Here is a 16,267-nt window from a genome sequence, read left to right as displayed (position 1 = left end):
GTAGCTGCTTATTGTACCTCACAGTATCAACGTAGTTCTATGACCGATTGAATGAATTGGTTGCTTTTCTCATACTAATTCCCATATAAACTTTGAAGGGCTTGTGCAGTCTCAGTTTTCATCCAAATGAGATCAAACTTTGAGAGGACACTCAGAATTTGATCTAGAATCGAATGAGCGGTGTGGAGCAAAAACGATTTTTTGAACCACTCTAATGAACATTGATCCATAATATAGTTTTCAAAAACCGATACAATTTTTAATTTTCATGCAATCCTATATAACTATTACACTCAAAACAGTTTATTATCCGAAGTTCCATTTTGAAACGATTCAATTCGTACTTTTAAATTACAATTTTACGTTTTCCATGTCGTTTTATTGAATTTTATAGGTTGGACTCCACATTATTACTACAAAGTGACCATTTGCATGGATAAAGTTTGGTTTCATCGGGAAATTTATACCGTAATTTCGGGTGAAATTGATCATTTTTCACGTTTATTCTAGTCTGTTTTCTATAAGGTTAACAATTCCAAACAACTAAATGCAGGAAAACAAGTACGAAGGTGAGCCTCATAGACTTATGTACAGAAATTTTCTAACAAATGTCATTTTAGTGTTAACAAATATATCTAAAATAAAAAATCAGGGGATCTCATTTCGGGGTGAAATTGATCACTTGTCAATGCCATTATTACTAGTTTTCAAAACAACTCTACATGATAAATTTGAGCTTCCTGAATCCGAATATGCTTGTCAAATTCTTAACAATGCAATATTTATATAAATAACGAATAGTTAAATTTCAAGAATTACGCGGAAAACGCCTAAATGTATGTAATTTACTATGGAATTCAATGATATCTAACAGAAATTCAATTATTTCAACCATATGAACTAATTGGTACGAGTTTTGGTGATGAAATCTGGTTTGGGGATATATCTCAAGCATCCTCACAAACTTTCAGGTTTATACCATGTTCAAATCCTTGCTTAAAAATAGAAGTTCATAGGTGTTTGTCAATACTTCACCGTCCATGATTTTGAAATTTTATATAATTTTCATAGTAATAAACATTCTTTAACGCAAAAAGCTTCACAACACACAATTCGACAATAGTAACGACAAACAAAGTTCACTTACTGCTGCTTACATTGATATTTGTGCTCCATTACGAATAAATACAATTGTGTGATACGATGATCAATTTCACCCGTCTGATCAATTTCACCCGATTTTACGGTACTGTAGATTCCTTTCCTGGTTGAAACAAATCATTAATACCACTAATTTTTTTTTACTTTGTCATTCATTCAACAGGCTCAAGTGCTTTTAGGCATGACGGAGCCGAATTCTATTGATTTAATTAATAAAATAATTTTTGCTTCTCATGGAACTATGTTAGTTTTGAGAAAACGTTAAACTCGTGATGTGGTCGAGGTTAGGGGTTACAATCATTCTTGGAGGGGATGTAAGCCCGTTAATATTCATCAGCAGCATACTATTATTGCGTCGTTGCTGCTGGTCAACGTATTGGGGACATGTCGACAACATGTAACGGTACAAACTAATGTTGTTCGAGGGGAACAAAGTGGACAACCAATAAATGAGAGGGGGTATACCAGCAGACTTATGGAACCACAAAACAAATAAACAAACGAAGACGTCGATTTGCTTTAAAAACTCGTAAACAAAGAACATGTAGCCAAAGTCTAGCCTACACAAAACATCTCAAATGTCATCCTTTTCTGTTTTTTTTCTCTGGCCCTGAGGGATGTACAATGATTTGATCTTGTAATTCCGTATTTGGGGCAGCATGATTGATGTCTTGATAGCCTGCTCTACAATCACATCTATTACTATCGGAGAGCTCAATGCGATTGAAATGCTTACCTTGGCGAGTGCGTCCACTTTCTGATTGCCCGGAATAAAGCAATACGAGGAGACCCAAGGTGATGCTTTGTTTCGACAAAGCACTCAATGAAGATTGTATCTCACGGAGGAGATACGAAGAGTGCTTTACCGGTCTCATTGAACGTCTAGCTGAGGCAATCCGTAAAAATGAAATATTGGTCAGAGAGAAAAGAGGCAATTGGATCTAATGCGTATTGTACAGCCACTAATTCCAGGCTCATTTACCAGTTGTACATGGTAATGAACTTTGTATAAGGATTTCGTTCGATTAGCTTTTCAAAATTTTCAAATACCAATGGGTTCACTACCTCACAGCGAATGAGGTACCGGAGCGACAATTCTGCGAAACGATCTGATGAAGGAAGAACTCCTGCTAATACCTTCAAACTCGTTGTATGAGTCGAGTTCATGCAGCCTATCTCGTTTCCAAGGCTGCTGGATACGCTCAAGTTTCAGAATAATACTACTACTGTTGTACGGAATAGCATTACTAGATCGTCCGAGTTAGTTTCCTACCATGTTCCGGTTAGTGTACGCGTGAAGTTGATTCTTTGTTGACGAGTAGTGTTTGATCCTTCAACCTTGTCGCTTGCTCCTGCGGAGGTGGGTGATGAGGGCCAGACCAAACACGCGCGTCATTCGCGTAGTGAAATGAAAAAGCCTCGCGTACCGTTAGTAGTGTTTGATCTATTGATCGCGTCGCTTGCTCTCGCAAACACTTGTGCGGCATACAATGCGATTATCGAATTATATCGCGAACCCGGTTAGGGGTGATTATATCATAGATTGCATTACCAAACATTTGTGACTCTCAGATCTCTACCTTATCCCGCTAACCCAATATCCTCTCCATGTCAACTGTGGAGATGCAGAGGTGTTTTCGGTCTCTAGTTACACCTCTTGCTAACTAACATTCCTTCCCCTGTCCAATGACCGTAAGGACGTGGCCGGCGCCGTTATTGAGTTTTAATTGTTGAGCTCTCGATTTGTGCATATTGAAAATGGTAAGTTAATCCCAAACCGCATTCATTAAATCTTTGTGCAACTTCGATTGTTCTGGTCAATCACTGAGTAACAACTACGCATTGTGCGGTCATATATGCGTATGCTTATGCTTGACTCTTTATTGGCATTTCTGATACTGGCATCTAAGGTGCTTTCCATAAGTACATTTGGGTTCGAACCAGCCCTCTAGTATAAATGTGAAAGACCTTGAGTTAGTTTCTTACCCATAATTTGAAGCCCCAGCTGTGCCGGAAAAAGCTTCCTAGAAAAGCCGACTCAACTCTCCGGGAAAAATTCGATACCCAGCTTTAAGGCCCAAGTAGACAATTTGTCTAGAGTATCTTGAAGTGACCTTTGCAGTTCATTTGCCCTTGACCCTGTTAAGGAAACAACAGCATCATCTGTAACCTTCAACAACCACACTTTAGCAACCTCTTTAATCAAATGCCTAAATTATATGAAATTTGCTAAATGTATTAAGAAAGTAATGATTAGAAGTGAAGCATAATGCTAATTGATGTTTTTGCGTGTGTAGTTCACTTTCCGTGGTGTTAGAATGTAGCATTGCCTTCCATGTTACCGCAATGAAAATCAGTTAGTTTTTCACGGTTGAACAAATATCAGCATACTTTCTGTTATGTTGATAATTAAAAACTAGTCGTTCTGATAACCCTGGATTGAGAAAGAAAATCTGAAAATTTACTTTCTGTATGTAAGCGCATCGAGTGATACTTTTTCGAATTGTTATTGACCATGAGGAATAAGTTTTTTTTTTTTAATGCGATGTACAACATCATCATGTTTGCCAAAACGAATGACGGGCTCCTTTGTATTAATAAAGTAACGCAAATGATGCCCATTTTCAATCTCTTGAATTTTGAATGGGGCTTCTGAAAAATATAAATGAATCGTAACATTTCTCAATCTACAGTCTTATGCTTTTTGACTACCTTTCTCATATAAAAATTGGCATATTGGCATTTTATCAGATATTCACCCTTATAAAAGGCTTGCATGTCAAAAAGGAATTATGCTTTCTCAATGCCATATGCTTTTCCTTTGGAGACGTGATATGTAGTCACTTTATAACATTTTTAGTTGTTATGCTAAACATGCTATTCTTTTAATCACAAAAATGCGCCAAATCGAGCTAACAAGCAAAACACGATGGCCAAATTGCGTGCGCGGAACCTGTACCGTGAATTGCTGGTCAAGCTAGGCTGTCTCGTCATGAACGACGAGACATACATCGAAGCGGACACCAAACAAATCCCCGGCCTCGAGATTTTAGTCGGTACGTCCCGCATGGAGGTTCCGGAAAAGCTTCGGAAGAGAAACACGGACAAATTCGCGAAGAAGTACCTGTTGTGGCAGGGCGGTCGGTACAGCAAGCCGTTCGTTACAACCGACACCATAAACGGGCAGATTTATCGAGAGGAATGCTTGCAGAAGCGCTTGCTGCCCTTCCTCCGCTCTCACCGTGGTCTCAAGCTGTTCTGGCCGAGATCCGTGCCATTACGCCAAGTCTGTAAGGGATTGGTATGAAGCGAAGGGCGTTAATATGGTCCCGAAGGACAACCACCAAAAATTCGTCCGATCGAAAAGTTTTGGGCGACAATGAAGAAGAAGTTGAATTAAAGTAGAAAAACATTCAAAACCGATGAAACTTTGAAGAAAAACTGGGAGAAATTGTGTAAGAAAGATGAGCAAAGCTTCGCCCAAGATTTCATGAGCAGTGTTAAGAAAAATGTACGAGCATTCAGCTTGAGGGAGGAAAATCAATAAACAAATTAAGCCAAAACGTAGCTGCTATATAGAGTTGTTTAATTCCTGAAAATTGGAGAAGTATCCGATTTAAAATGCATTTTTGGTGATCATTTTTGTGTGTCTTATTTTTTAAGAGCCTAGACATTAATCATTTTTGGATATATCAAAGTATTCATGATTCGAAGCGTTTGGGCAATTGGAGCCAACACGGTACTGTTCTTTTAGATGCATCCGCTTGGGATCAAAACTCAATATTGTACACTTTGCGAAAGAAACATCTAACGACTGGGCAATTTTTACTTAGATTTGTGAACTAACAGAAAGTTTAAAATCGACTTTGTTCGTTTATTATTTCTGCATATTAGTGCCTTCAAAATCGTGAATAGGGGTACAAATCGTGCATTGTGACAGCCTGGCTTGGTTTCCGACATGTTTCACCTAAAATTTATGCCAAAATATCTTTGTACCACATTTATGTGAAACGTCACTTACAGACATACCATTGGAACATTTATTATTTTTTGTTTGCAGTGCATAAGTTTAAAAGAGCATTTACTCGCACGTCATATCGAGATCCAGAAAATAAAACTTCAATTTAGATTTCTTTTTTATTTTTACTTTAACGTTTATTTAACAGGCTCAAGCGCCACTAGGCATAACGGAGCCGAATTCAATTGATTTTTTTTTACAAATTCATAATTGCTTCTTAATAATCTATATTAGTTTTGGGGAACCGTAAAACTCGCGGTTTGGCCGAGGTTAAGGATAACAAAAAAATGAAGGAGAGGATAGGGTTAAGGTTTACATGTTGACGTTCAGCGTGGTAGTGAGTATCGTTGTTGCTGCAGGTCAACCGTAGAGTGGACATGACGACAACCTGTAACGGTACAAACAAACGTATTTCGAGGGGACAAGGTGGACAAACGAAACCAGAAAGGGAACTATGTGGACAGCGAGAATGGGAAATCAAACAATGACATCATTTTGCTTCAAAAATTTGTAAATAAGCATCATGTAATCGAAATCCAGCCTACCCAGAACATCTCTAATGTCTTCCTTATCTGGTTTCCCTCGGGCCCTGAGGGATTCACATAAATCGGATCTGGCAATGCCGTATTCGGAACAGTACCACACCACGTGGTTGATGTCTCTGTATCCTGCACCACAACCGCAACGGTTACTGTCTGAGAGCCCTATTCGATAGAGATGCGATCCCAAAGAGTAGTGGTTGGACATCAGCCGACACATTACCTTGATAAAGTCTCGACTCATGTCCAACCCTTTATACCACGGCTTCCTGGACACCCGAGGGAGAATGGAATGCAACCACCTACCCAAGTCACCATTGTCCCATTTCTGTTGCCAACTGAGCAGGGTTTGCTGACGAGCAATTGCAAAAAATTCATTGAAGGCGATTTGACGATCATAAATATCGCCTTCCATAGCGCCCACCTTGGCGAGTGAGTCTGCTTTCTCATTGCCCGGTATCGAACAATGTGAAGGGACCCATACCAAGGTGATGGTGTGATTCGATAAAGCACTCAATGAAGATCGTATTTCGCGAAGGAAATACGAGGAGTGCTTTAACGGCCTCATTGAACGTATAGCCTCAATGGAGCTGAGGCTATCCGTAAAAATGAAAAATCGATCAGAGGGAAGAGAGGCAATTCGCTCTAATGCATAATGTATAGCCGCTAATTCAGCGACGTATACTGAGCATGGGTTTTGAAGTTTATGGGCGGCACTATGAAATTCGTTATAAACACCAAATCCAGTGGAATCATTTGTTTTTGACCCATCAGTGTAAAACGTTCTGTCGCTGCTGACATGACCGAACTTGTTTGCAAAAATTAGTGGAATATACTCCTTTCGGAGATGATCTGGAATTCCATGGATTTCTTGCTTCATGGACAGATCAAAACCTACAGTAGAACTGGAGAAGTCTGGGAAGCAACTACGATTTGGAGCATTCAATGAAGGGTTAACCTCCAGACTCATGTACCAGTAGTACAGTGTCATAAATTTTGTTTGAGGATTTCGTTCGATTAGCTTTTCAAAATTTCCAATCACCAATGGATTTAACACCTCACATCGGATGAGGTAGCGTAGCGATAATTCCGCGAAACGATCTGATAAAGGCAGTACTCCTGCTAAAACTTCTAAACTCATCGTATGAGTTGATGACATGCATCCTAGCGCGATCCGAAGACAACGATACTGGATACGCTCCAGCTTCAGGATGTGTGTTTTCGCGGCGGATTGAAAACAAAAGCTACCGTATTCGAGAACCGACAGAATCGTTGTTCGATATAGCTTTATCAGATCTTCCGGGTGGGCTCCCCACCATGTTCCAGTGAGGGTACGCATGAAGTTGATTCGTTGCTGGCATTTCTGATACAAATATTTGATGTGCTTTCCCCAGGTGCATTTAGAGTCGAACCAGACCCCTAGATACATGTGTGAAATACCCTGAGCAAGCTCCTTACCCATGAGTTGAAGCTCTACCTTTGCAGGATCACGCTTCTTAGAAAAGACAACCAACTCAGTTTTCTCCGGAGAGAATTCGATACCCAGCTTCAAGGCCCAAGTAGACAAATTGTCTAGAGTATCTTGCAGTGGTCTTTGCAAATCATCCGCCCCTGGTCCTGTTACAGAAACAACGGCATCATCCGCAAGCTGTCTTAGCGAGCAATTTTCCACGAGACAATCATCAATGTCTCTGACATAGAAATTGTAAAGAAGGGGACTTAAACATGAGCCCTGGGGGAGACCCATGTAACTTATTCGTGAAGTTGTTGAGGTACCGTGAGAAAAGCTCATACGTTTCTCAGACAACAAATTATACAAGTAGTTGTTTAACAATAATGAAAGTCCACAATCTTGAAGTTTGTCTGAAAGGACATCTATGCATACTGAATCAAAAGCCCCCTTAATGTCCAAAAATACTGAGCCCATTTGCTCCTTTTGAGCATAGGCTAGTTGGATTTCTGTTGAAAGTAACGCAAGACAGTCGTTCGTTCCTTTGCCTCTGCGGAAACCAAATTGCGTATCTGAGAGAAAGCCGTTCACTTCAACCCATTTGTCAAGCCGATAAAGAATCATCTTCTCTAACAGCTTGCGTAAGCACTGCAGCATCGCGATAGGGCGGTACGAGTTGTAATCCGACGCGGGTTTTCCGGGCTTTTGGATGGCAATTACTCTCACTTGTCTCCAATCATCCGGAACAATGTTGCCTTCAAGAAACTGATTGTATAAGTCCAACAAGCGCCTCTTCGCGACGTCTGGGAGGTTTTTGAGCAAGTTGAACTTAATCCTATCCATTCCTGGGGCGGAGTTGTTACATGAAAGGAGAGCAAGTGAGAACTCAAGCATCGAAAAGGGTCTATCAACTTCGTTTCTCTCTGGCAAACAAGCGCGAACCGTCCTGTACACGGGAACGGAGTCAGGACACACTTTCTTAGCGAACTGGAAGATCCACCGAGAAGAGTGTTCTTTATCTTCATTTACCGACGACGCGTTGCGCATTCTTCTCCCGGCGGACCATAATGCTGTCATCGACGTTTCCCTCGAAAGACCGTTTACGAAATTTCGCCAATATCCTCGTTTCTTCGCTTTGACAAGGCTACCAAACTTGCGTTCAAGAGAGGTATAGCGCTCGTAGTTTTCCCGAGAACCGCGTTTCCGGTATTCTTTAAACGCGGCGGATTTTTCCCGATATACTGCGGTGCACTCCTCATCCCACCACGGGGTGGGTGGCCGACGTCGAACTTTCGATCCCGGTATTGGTCGACGCTGTGCTTGAAGAGCACTGTTGACGATTAATTCGGATAGGAACTGATACTCTTCCAACGGAGGAAGTAACTCGACCGAATGCACGCCATCGATGATTAACTCAGCGTACTTTCCCCAGTCAATATGTTTCGTGAGGTCATACGCTAAGTCGATCTGGCGGGCCTGACACGAATCATTGGTGATAGAAATTTTGATAGGCAGGTGATCACTACCATGGGGATCTTGAATCACTTTCCACGTGCAATCCAATGATAGCGAATTCGAACAGATTGAGAGGTCTAACATGCTAGGTGGAGCTGGAGGTCTTACTCGTGTTGCTTCCCCAGTGTTTAAAATTGTCAAGTTGAAGTCGTCGCACAAGTCGTATATCAAGGACGAACGGTTATCGTCATACATTGACCCCCAGGCTGTACCGTGCGAATTAAAATCGCCAACGACTATCCGTGGAGCCGGCATAGCGCAGCAGATGGCTGCAAGGTCCCTGCGAGATACCCTGGCGCTCGGCGGCAGGTACACACTTGCTATGCTAAAGCTTTTGCCTCGTATCGTGACCTGCAATGCGACTACTTCGGTGCCAGTCATCGGGGGGAAGTCAACTCTATAAAAGGAGTGGAGTTTTCTGATCCCCAATAACACCCCTCCATAACCGTCCCCTCGATCCTGACGGATAATGTTAAAATCGTGGAAAGAAATATCTTTATCAGAAGTGAGCCATGTTTCACTAAGGGCAAATATGTCACAGCGCGTGCTGTGGACTAAAAATTTAAACGCATCAATATTTTTAAGAATGCTTCTACAATTCCACTGTAGGATTACGATCATATCCCCGACCTCGTTGGTTGAATTATCCATCGAGAGATATGAACGAATCAAGAATCGGCCATTGTGAAAACAGACGTTTCAGAAGAGGTTTCACGAAAGGAAGAGCCATGTTAATGAGGTTTCTTGTTGCGGGAGAAACTTCCAATATTTTGAAGATGATTTCCACAATCCCAGAAAGTGTTAGTTTGTCGGAAGTTTCGACACTTTCCTGTCGAGCCGAAGGAATATTTGCGTGTTGGCTTTCTGGGCGAAAAACTGGGATATCTGGGGTTTTAGATGATCCCGGAAGTGACGGAAAATCTCCAGGGACAAGTCTGAAACCTGGTGGATTTGCTTTGATAGCTTTTTCGAAACTTCTTGACTTTTTCAGGGAGGGTCGGAGTTCCTGCTGTGCGTTTTGAGAATTTTGCTGACGATGTCGCAGCTGTCTAGCAACAGCTCGCTTTCTCTTTGATCCTGTTTGCACAATAGTATACTCTTCACCCTCCTCAGAGTCAGAACCTTGCTCATCGTCAGCTAGGGAGGTGAAGATATTGTTGCTAGCTATTGGTTGGGCTGGCGGAGCAACAGCTGGGGCGATCTTCTTCAGCATTTCTGCGTAAGAACGCTTCGATCGTTGCTGTAGAGATCGAATTTGATGTTTCTCCCTCTCTATATACCTAGGACATGTGGTGAGCTCATGTGGAGCTTGACCACAGCATGTACACTTAGGTTCTGTACTGCAGGCACCCTCAACATGTTGCTCACCGCATTTAGCGCATCGTGGTTTGTTACAACAGAAAGGTGTGGTATGACCAATCTGTTGGCACTTATCACAGTGCATGACCGTAGGTTTATAGAGGCGAACGGGTAACCGAAGTTTCCCGATCACCAAGTAGTCCGGAAGCGCCGATCCAGAGAATGTGACGCAAAACGAATTTGAGGGCTGTTTTGTGCCATCAGGAGCCACCTTCTTCATTTGTCTGACATCAAGGATAGTGACTGGGGGAACATCACGGTTTTTAAACCCTCCAGCACCAGCTTTGATGTCAGTGCAACTCAAATACGGTTCGGTGACAACCCCTGCGATCTCAATGTCTCGACTTGGTATGTATACTCTGTACTCCATCGAGAAGAGCTCGTAGGAAGCAATTCTATTTGCCTGTTCACGATCACTGACAGTGATTCGGAGCTTGTCACGGCTGGGTGCATCTACAGACTCGATGCCCCGAAACGACTTTGCCAAATCTTTTTCGATTTGCAATTTGTTTAACGGTTTACCTTTGGGCCGGAAAAAAACCAGAAAGGGACCCTTAGATCCGGGCGGGTAAGCTTTCTGGCGGGGGTTCGCTTTACCAAAGGTGGAGGGGAGCGCTTGCCGTTGATGTGCAGAGGAAGAATTCGAAGAGGATGTTTCCATTGGTACTTGTGGACTGACCAATGTTTCGTACGATGGTGATTCAATAGATTCATCCTCAGAAAGATGGGTAATGGACTGTTCGATTTCAGGCAACCTCACTGGAGTTTGTAATTCAGGCGCTCCTTGTAGGGGAGAAGACCCTGTTTCTAATACGCCGGTCTCCATAGGGGAGACATTTTCAACAAAATTATTGTTTGACTCGTCTTCGGAGGATATTAGAAATTGCGAATTGCCCCCGCCTTCATCATTTGGATCCATTGTGTTGTAATATTAACACAAGGGAAAAATCAAAAACCTAACTAATATTTACAAGTGGGCTTTTTTTAATTTAGCTCACAGAAAGTAGCGTTGGTTCACGCTTCGAGAAAAATAACAATAGCAATAATAACCAAAAAAAAAAAAATGATTTGATTGATTTTGCACTGCTGTGTGAGTTAATCAATATTAATGCAACACAAAAAAAAATCAAATTAATAATACAAAAAAAAAAAATAATTCAGCAAAAAAAAAATTCTATTTTAGTCAAGGGAGAAAACACTTCGAGACCACTGTGTAAGTCAACGTAGATGAAATTGTCCGACCGACGGCAAACAATGCAACCAAGAAAATATGAACAATTTACCTAACCACAGCGTGCTACAGCTTGTTATCTGCTTACTGTAGGTAGTCAAACAGGCGGCGTTTTCTGACCTTGGCTCGTTCGATCTGCTGGAGCTGGGTACAACGATGAAAGCGCGTTGATGTTTGCGATGGGCACGATGGTAGATGACGGGGAGGAGGGACCCCCGGTTTGCCCTTTGGTGATGCTTCGACGCACAGTCTAGCCGTAGGACTAAGCCAGGACTAGCTGCTTCCACGTGTTGCGCGATTACCGTTTCGTTCACTGGTAGGATTAGCGAATGATAAAAAAACTCCACTTGGAGAAAAACTCTACCGAAAAAACGAATGGTTCAGAGCACGGAATAAAGGCGACCGTCTCGATAGAGCGCACGACGAGGAATGAATTTAGATTTCTGATAATAGACTTCTGATTATCGGATCATACACCTTAACTCTGATCATCATCACTGATTGTTTCTAGATTTACTGGCGACCTTGTTTTACCCATTCGGATTATATCGCATTCGGGTAAGTGTTACTATCAGGTAAATGACGTTCGGGTATTCGTCTTCGGGTAAATGGTTTTCGGGTATTTGTTACAGCTTCGTCGTGGCATATCGCAAGCAGTCAGTGGTGTAAAAGCCGCTGCCAAACCCGATCGTCCTAACCGATTTTTCCTTCGCTTTTCTCCCCCACCTCGTTCTCCCGTTCTAGGTATAAATAACTCGTCCAAAGCGGGCCTCTGGGGTGGCACGGTATCGTCGTTGGAGCTGAAGGTAAACATCACCCAGGACATGAACGGAAACGTCTATACGTGTCAGAGCACGAACGAAGCATTACAGCGCAGCGTACACGAGGCAGTCAATTTGCAAGTACTATGTACGTCATTCTCCCACGCGGAGTGCCCTTTTCTATCTAGTTTACTTAACTATTCACCGGCCCGACATATATGTGTGCACATAAGTGCAAGGGCCGGAGGAATGGTACCTTCCAGAGCGAATAGTTGCTGAGCCCGGATTTGGATGCTGGAGTTTCCTGAAATGCGCAGCTTCCCGCGAGTGTATATGGGGATGGTTCGGGTCGGGGTTTCATTTCAATTACAGCCGACAATACTGATTTGATGGATCGCTAATCGGTTTTTCGACGGATTACGGCAGGTCTAATCTAGGGAGACTTTTCGGTGGAAACAGTTTGATGGGTTTCTGAAGAGGTTCATAAAATGTCAAATCAGAAGGATTTATAGATTACATCATGTTAAGTGATGAAAGCAACCGTAGAAGGCTTTCAGAAACAACCTTTCAACATTGGATATCGTCTACACAGTTGGCTCTCCATATTTCGAAGCACCTAATATCAATATCTCTCATTATATCAATGATTCCTTTGGGACCAATTCAACATACAATTTGCTTACCTTGTTTTTTTTTTATTATTTGACTCCTTATTTTTCATTCCTTTCATTTACTTTCCCTTATTTTCATATTTCATTCCTTTCGTTTCTTTTGTTATCGTTTCAATTCTTTTTATTTACTTTACTTTTCTTCCGTTTCTTTCCCTTATCATTCCCATTTTCGATGCTAGGTCAATATAGCCTTCTTCTAAACCTTTTGTTAACTCTCAATAGTTTAACTGTTACAGTCCTCAAAAATATCCAAAAAGGATCCAAGTGCTTCCTAATGAGTCCACAATGGTTTCAATTAGTTTCTATTGATTTCAAATACATTATGTATTCATGGGTCCTCTTGTGGCGTAGTAGTTAAACGCGCTGTCTACTTAATTGGAAATCGTGAGTTTCACCCAAAAAAACATGTAACTTTTGCGTAAATTTCTCTTCAATTTGTGTAAAGGAATAAAGTGTACATTGCAAATAACCAAAATTTGCTATCTGAAGTAATAATCCTTTTCCACTAGTTTGGTTGCACGATGAAGCAACATTTTCCAGTACATCAAACTACTCGAGGAATCAGTTGTTTTTGATGTTCTCGGTATCGCTTATCCCGAATGGATTTCGACCAAAACACGTAAACAAAAGTTCATTGAATTCGCTGGTAATGGATTGGCTTGAACCCGATCGAATGCCAGAGCCCATCAATAATACATCAACAACTCACTCGTGCTGATAGACAAAGGCTTGATCCTGCGCAGCCAAAGCAACAGCCATCCCATCGAAATGCCTCGCCCGGTGGAAGTGGAAGCATATTCAGGAAACTTGCGCCTCCTGGAAAGCCATCAATCAAAAGCGCCTAATTCCGCTCATCATTTTACCGCCTTTTCGCTTCTCCCTGTTTCGTTGTGCAGATCCGCCGAAATTTTCGCCACCACCCTCGTCGACGGTCGTCGGCTTCGAAGGCGAATCACTTACGGTTGGCATGGTGGCCAACGGTAATCCTATGTCGATTGCATACACCTGGACCAAGGAAGGTCTTCCGATTCAAACGCCCGGTAAGTATTCGGTGATGTCGGCCAACCTACGCGCTCGCCGTCAGCCTATTTAAAGCATCAGTAAAGAATTGAAATTGCTCCATAGAATATTGAAAACTGGTCCATAATAAAAGCAGATATTCGCTGGGCATGATTAGTGAGTTAAATTTTCAGCACAAACGGTTGTCCGGTTCTCAAGAGAATTCGAGGTTTAGTTTCGATGCATCTCAGTTTTTAATTTTCCATTGAACATTTTCATTACCTTATAATTGCAAAAATATTTTGCCACGGTCGCCATATGTGTGGTATGATGTTGTTTGTGCCATTTTGCGCGACCTATTGTATCCCGAGCTAAGCCTTACGCCAGGAGCCGCAATGAACAATGGAACCCCATTAGGGGGGTCTAATCACTCTCGATTAATTCACTTTCCCGCCCCTCCCCCCACCCTCTCCGGTCTGCTGGATCTGTTGCTCATTGTTTTCGTATCCCGTTACAGGTGTCCAAAGAATCGTCTCCGAGGGACCAATCCTCAACATCACCAAGCTGACGCGGAACGATGCTGGAATCTACACGTGCGAGGCCGTCAACTCCCAGGGCTCGGCGATGATTAATATCACAATCGTGGTCGAATGTAAGTATGCCGCCTAGATGTTCTCTATGGAAACCAGTGCTTTTCCGTTGCGTTGGCGGGTACAGTGGGGCTTCGGAGAAGGTGCTTCAATGGGGAACCCTCCAAATGACACCGCATTGGGAGAACCTACTGTACACCCTTGTGTGAGATTGTGGGTGCAGACATCTAAACAAAATCTAACCCCAGAGAGACGGATGGAGACGGATGGTAATCCATCGTGTACCTGTGGGGCCCAGATAGCCGTAGCGGTAAACGCGCAGTTATTCAGCAAGACCAAGCTGAGGGTCGTGGGTTCGAATCTGTTCGGGTTGGAAATGTTCTCGACTTCCCAGGGCATAAAGTGTCATCGTACCTGCCACACGATATACGCATGCAAAAATGGTCGGTCATTGGCATAGTAAGCTCTCAGTTAATAACTGTGGAAGTGCTCATAAGAACACTAAGCTGAGAAGCAGGCTCTGTCCCAGTGGGGACGTAACCCCAGAAAGAAGAAGACCTACCAAGTCAAACCGGTGCGACGCCACTGAGGAGTAACTGGACCATTTATTTGGTCATAAGTCGAGAATTCGTAATAGTAGTTGACGCAACAAGTTTTAGAATGAATAATTTAAAAGTAAGAGTGTATTGCAATACAAGCTTAGCTGTAACACTTCATAAAAGTATGAAATAATATTTAAAATTCCGGCCCTTGAATTGGTGATGTTACTCCTATGAGCGACGGTAAAGTTACTTTGACAACCAAACCAAATTCAATGGGTTAGAAGCACCTCAAATTACATTACACCGTGTGGGAGTGATGAAGCACGGTTGTTGTTGTCGTGCTTTGTTGGCAAACACCCGATCCCTCCCTCCCCCCAAGTTAACCTTTCCCCCATCGCCTCTGTATTTGTACGGACGAACCGCACTGCTTGGCGCCGGAAATCGGCAACTAATTTCAACAGCAGACTGCCAACAAACAACCTCATCCGTTGATTTACGACCGGAAGTGGGGCTCTAATTTTCAGCGATAAATCATCAACTTTTTTGCTGTTATCTGGTGGTAGTAAATACTTTCGTTAACCAGCTTCAGAGCTAGTCCTGGGTGCGAAGTAGGGGAAGTAGGTGCTACAAAATGGAACTTAGCCGCAGAATTGACGAGGTTATTTACTGACTGCTCTCACCCAGGCTTTCCAACCGAACAGGCCTTGCGGATGGGTGGTTGTAACAAAGTTGAAAAGAGGCATCGAGTGCCATAATCATCAACATCAACCAACGGAGTGATGATCGCCAGTTACCGTGGTGATTTACCAAATTGTTATGAAACGTAGTAATCGTTATTGCTACCGTTTATGGATGAAAATTTTTCGTTGCATCAATCATGCACGTATAGCTAGTAACTATAATATGTTTTCAAAGGATTTTTACAGTAACTAAGCTTCAGTAGAAGCTTGAAAAGTTTCAAAAGAAATTAGATAAAGTTTCAACAGAAGCTTGGGAAAGCTTCAAGAGAAGCTTGAGAAAGCTTCAACAAAAGCTTGGAAAATCTTCAACATATGCTTGGGAAAGCTTCAACAGAACTTTGGAAAAGCTTCAAAAGGAGCTTGGAAAAGCTTCCAGAGAAGCTTGGAAAAGCTTCCAGAGAAGCTTGGAAAGCTTCCAGGAAGGAAAGCTTCCAGAGAAGCTTGGAAAAGCTTCCAGAGAAGCTTGGAAAAGCTTCCAGAGAAGCTTGGAAAAGCTTCCAGAGAAGCTTGGAAAAGCTTCCAGAGAAGCTTGGAAAAGCTTCCAGAGAAGCTTGGAAAAGCTTCCAGAGAAGCTTGGAAAAGCTTCCAGAGAAGCTTGGAAAAGCTTCCAGAGAAGCTTGGAAAAGCTTCCAGAGAAGCTTGGAAAAGCTTCCAGAGAAGCTTGGAAAAGCTTCCAGAGAAGCTTGGAAAA

At 42.4% G+C, this 16,267-nt stretch overlaps 1 protein-coding gene across 3 annotated transcripts in view; it reads left to right on the top strand.

Annotated features, from left to right (window-relative positions):
* Positions 1-16,267, top strand: part of LOC5579127 (nephrin) — a 655,956-nt gene that overhangs the window by 584,739 nt on the left and 54,950 nt on the right. For all 3 annotated transcript variants that reach the window (XM_021849148.1, XM_021849147.1, XM_021849146.1), the window contains exons 13-15: positions 12,018-12,182; positions 13,602-13,745; positions 14,222-14,356. In XM_021849148.1, the coding sequence (XP_021704840.1) occupies positions 12,018-12,182; positions 13,602-13,745; positions 14,222-14,356 (444 nt within the window). The remainder of the gene's footprint in view (positions 1-12,017; positions 12,183-13,601; positions 13,746-14,221; positions 14,357-16,267) is intronic.

Source organism: Aedes aegypti, chromosome 3, assembly GCF_002204515.2.
Source record: "Aedes aegypti strain LVP_AGWG chromosome 3, AaegL5.0 Primary Assembly, whole genome shotgun sequence".
NCBI classification, from domain to species: Eukaryota; Metazoa; Arthropoda; class Insecta; order Diptera; family Culicidae; genus Aedes; species Aedes aegypti.
This window is presented reverse-complemented; position numbering and strand designations above follow the sequence as displayed.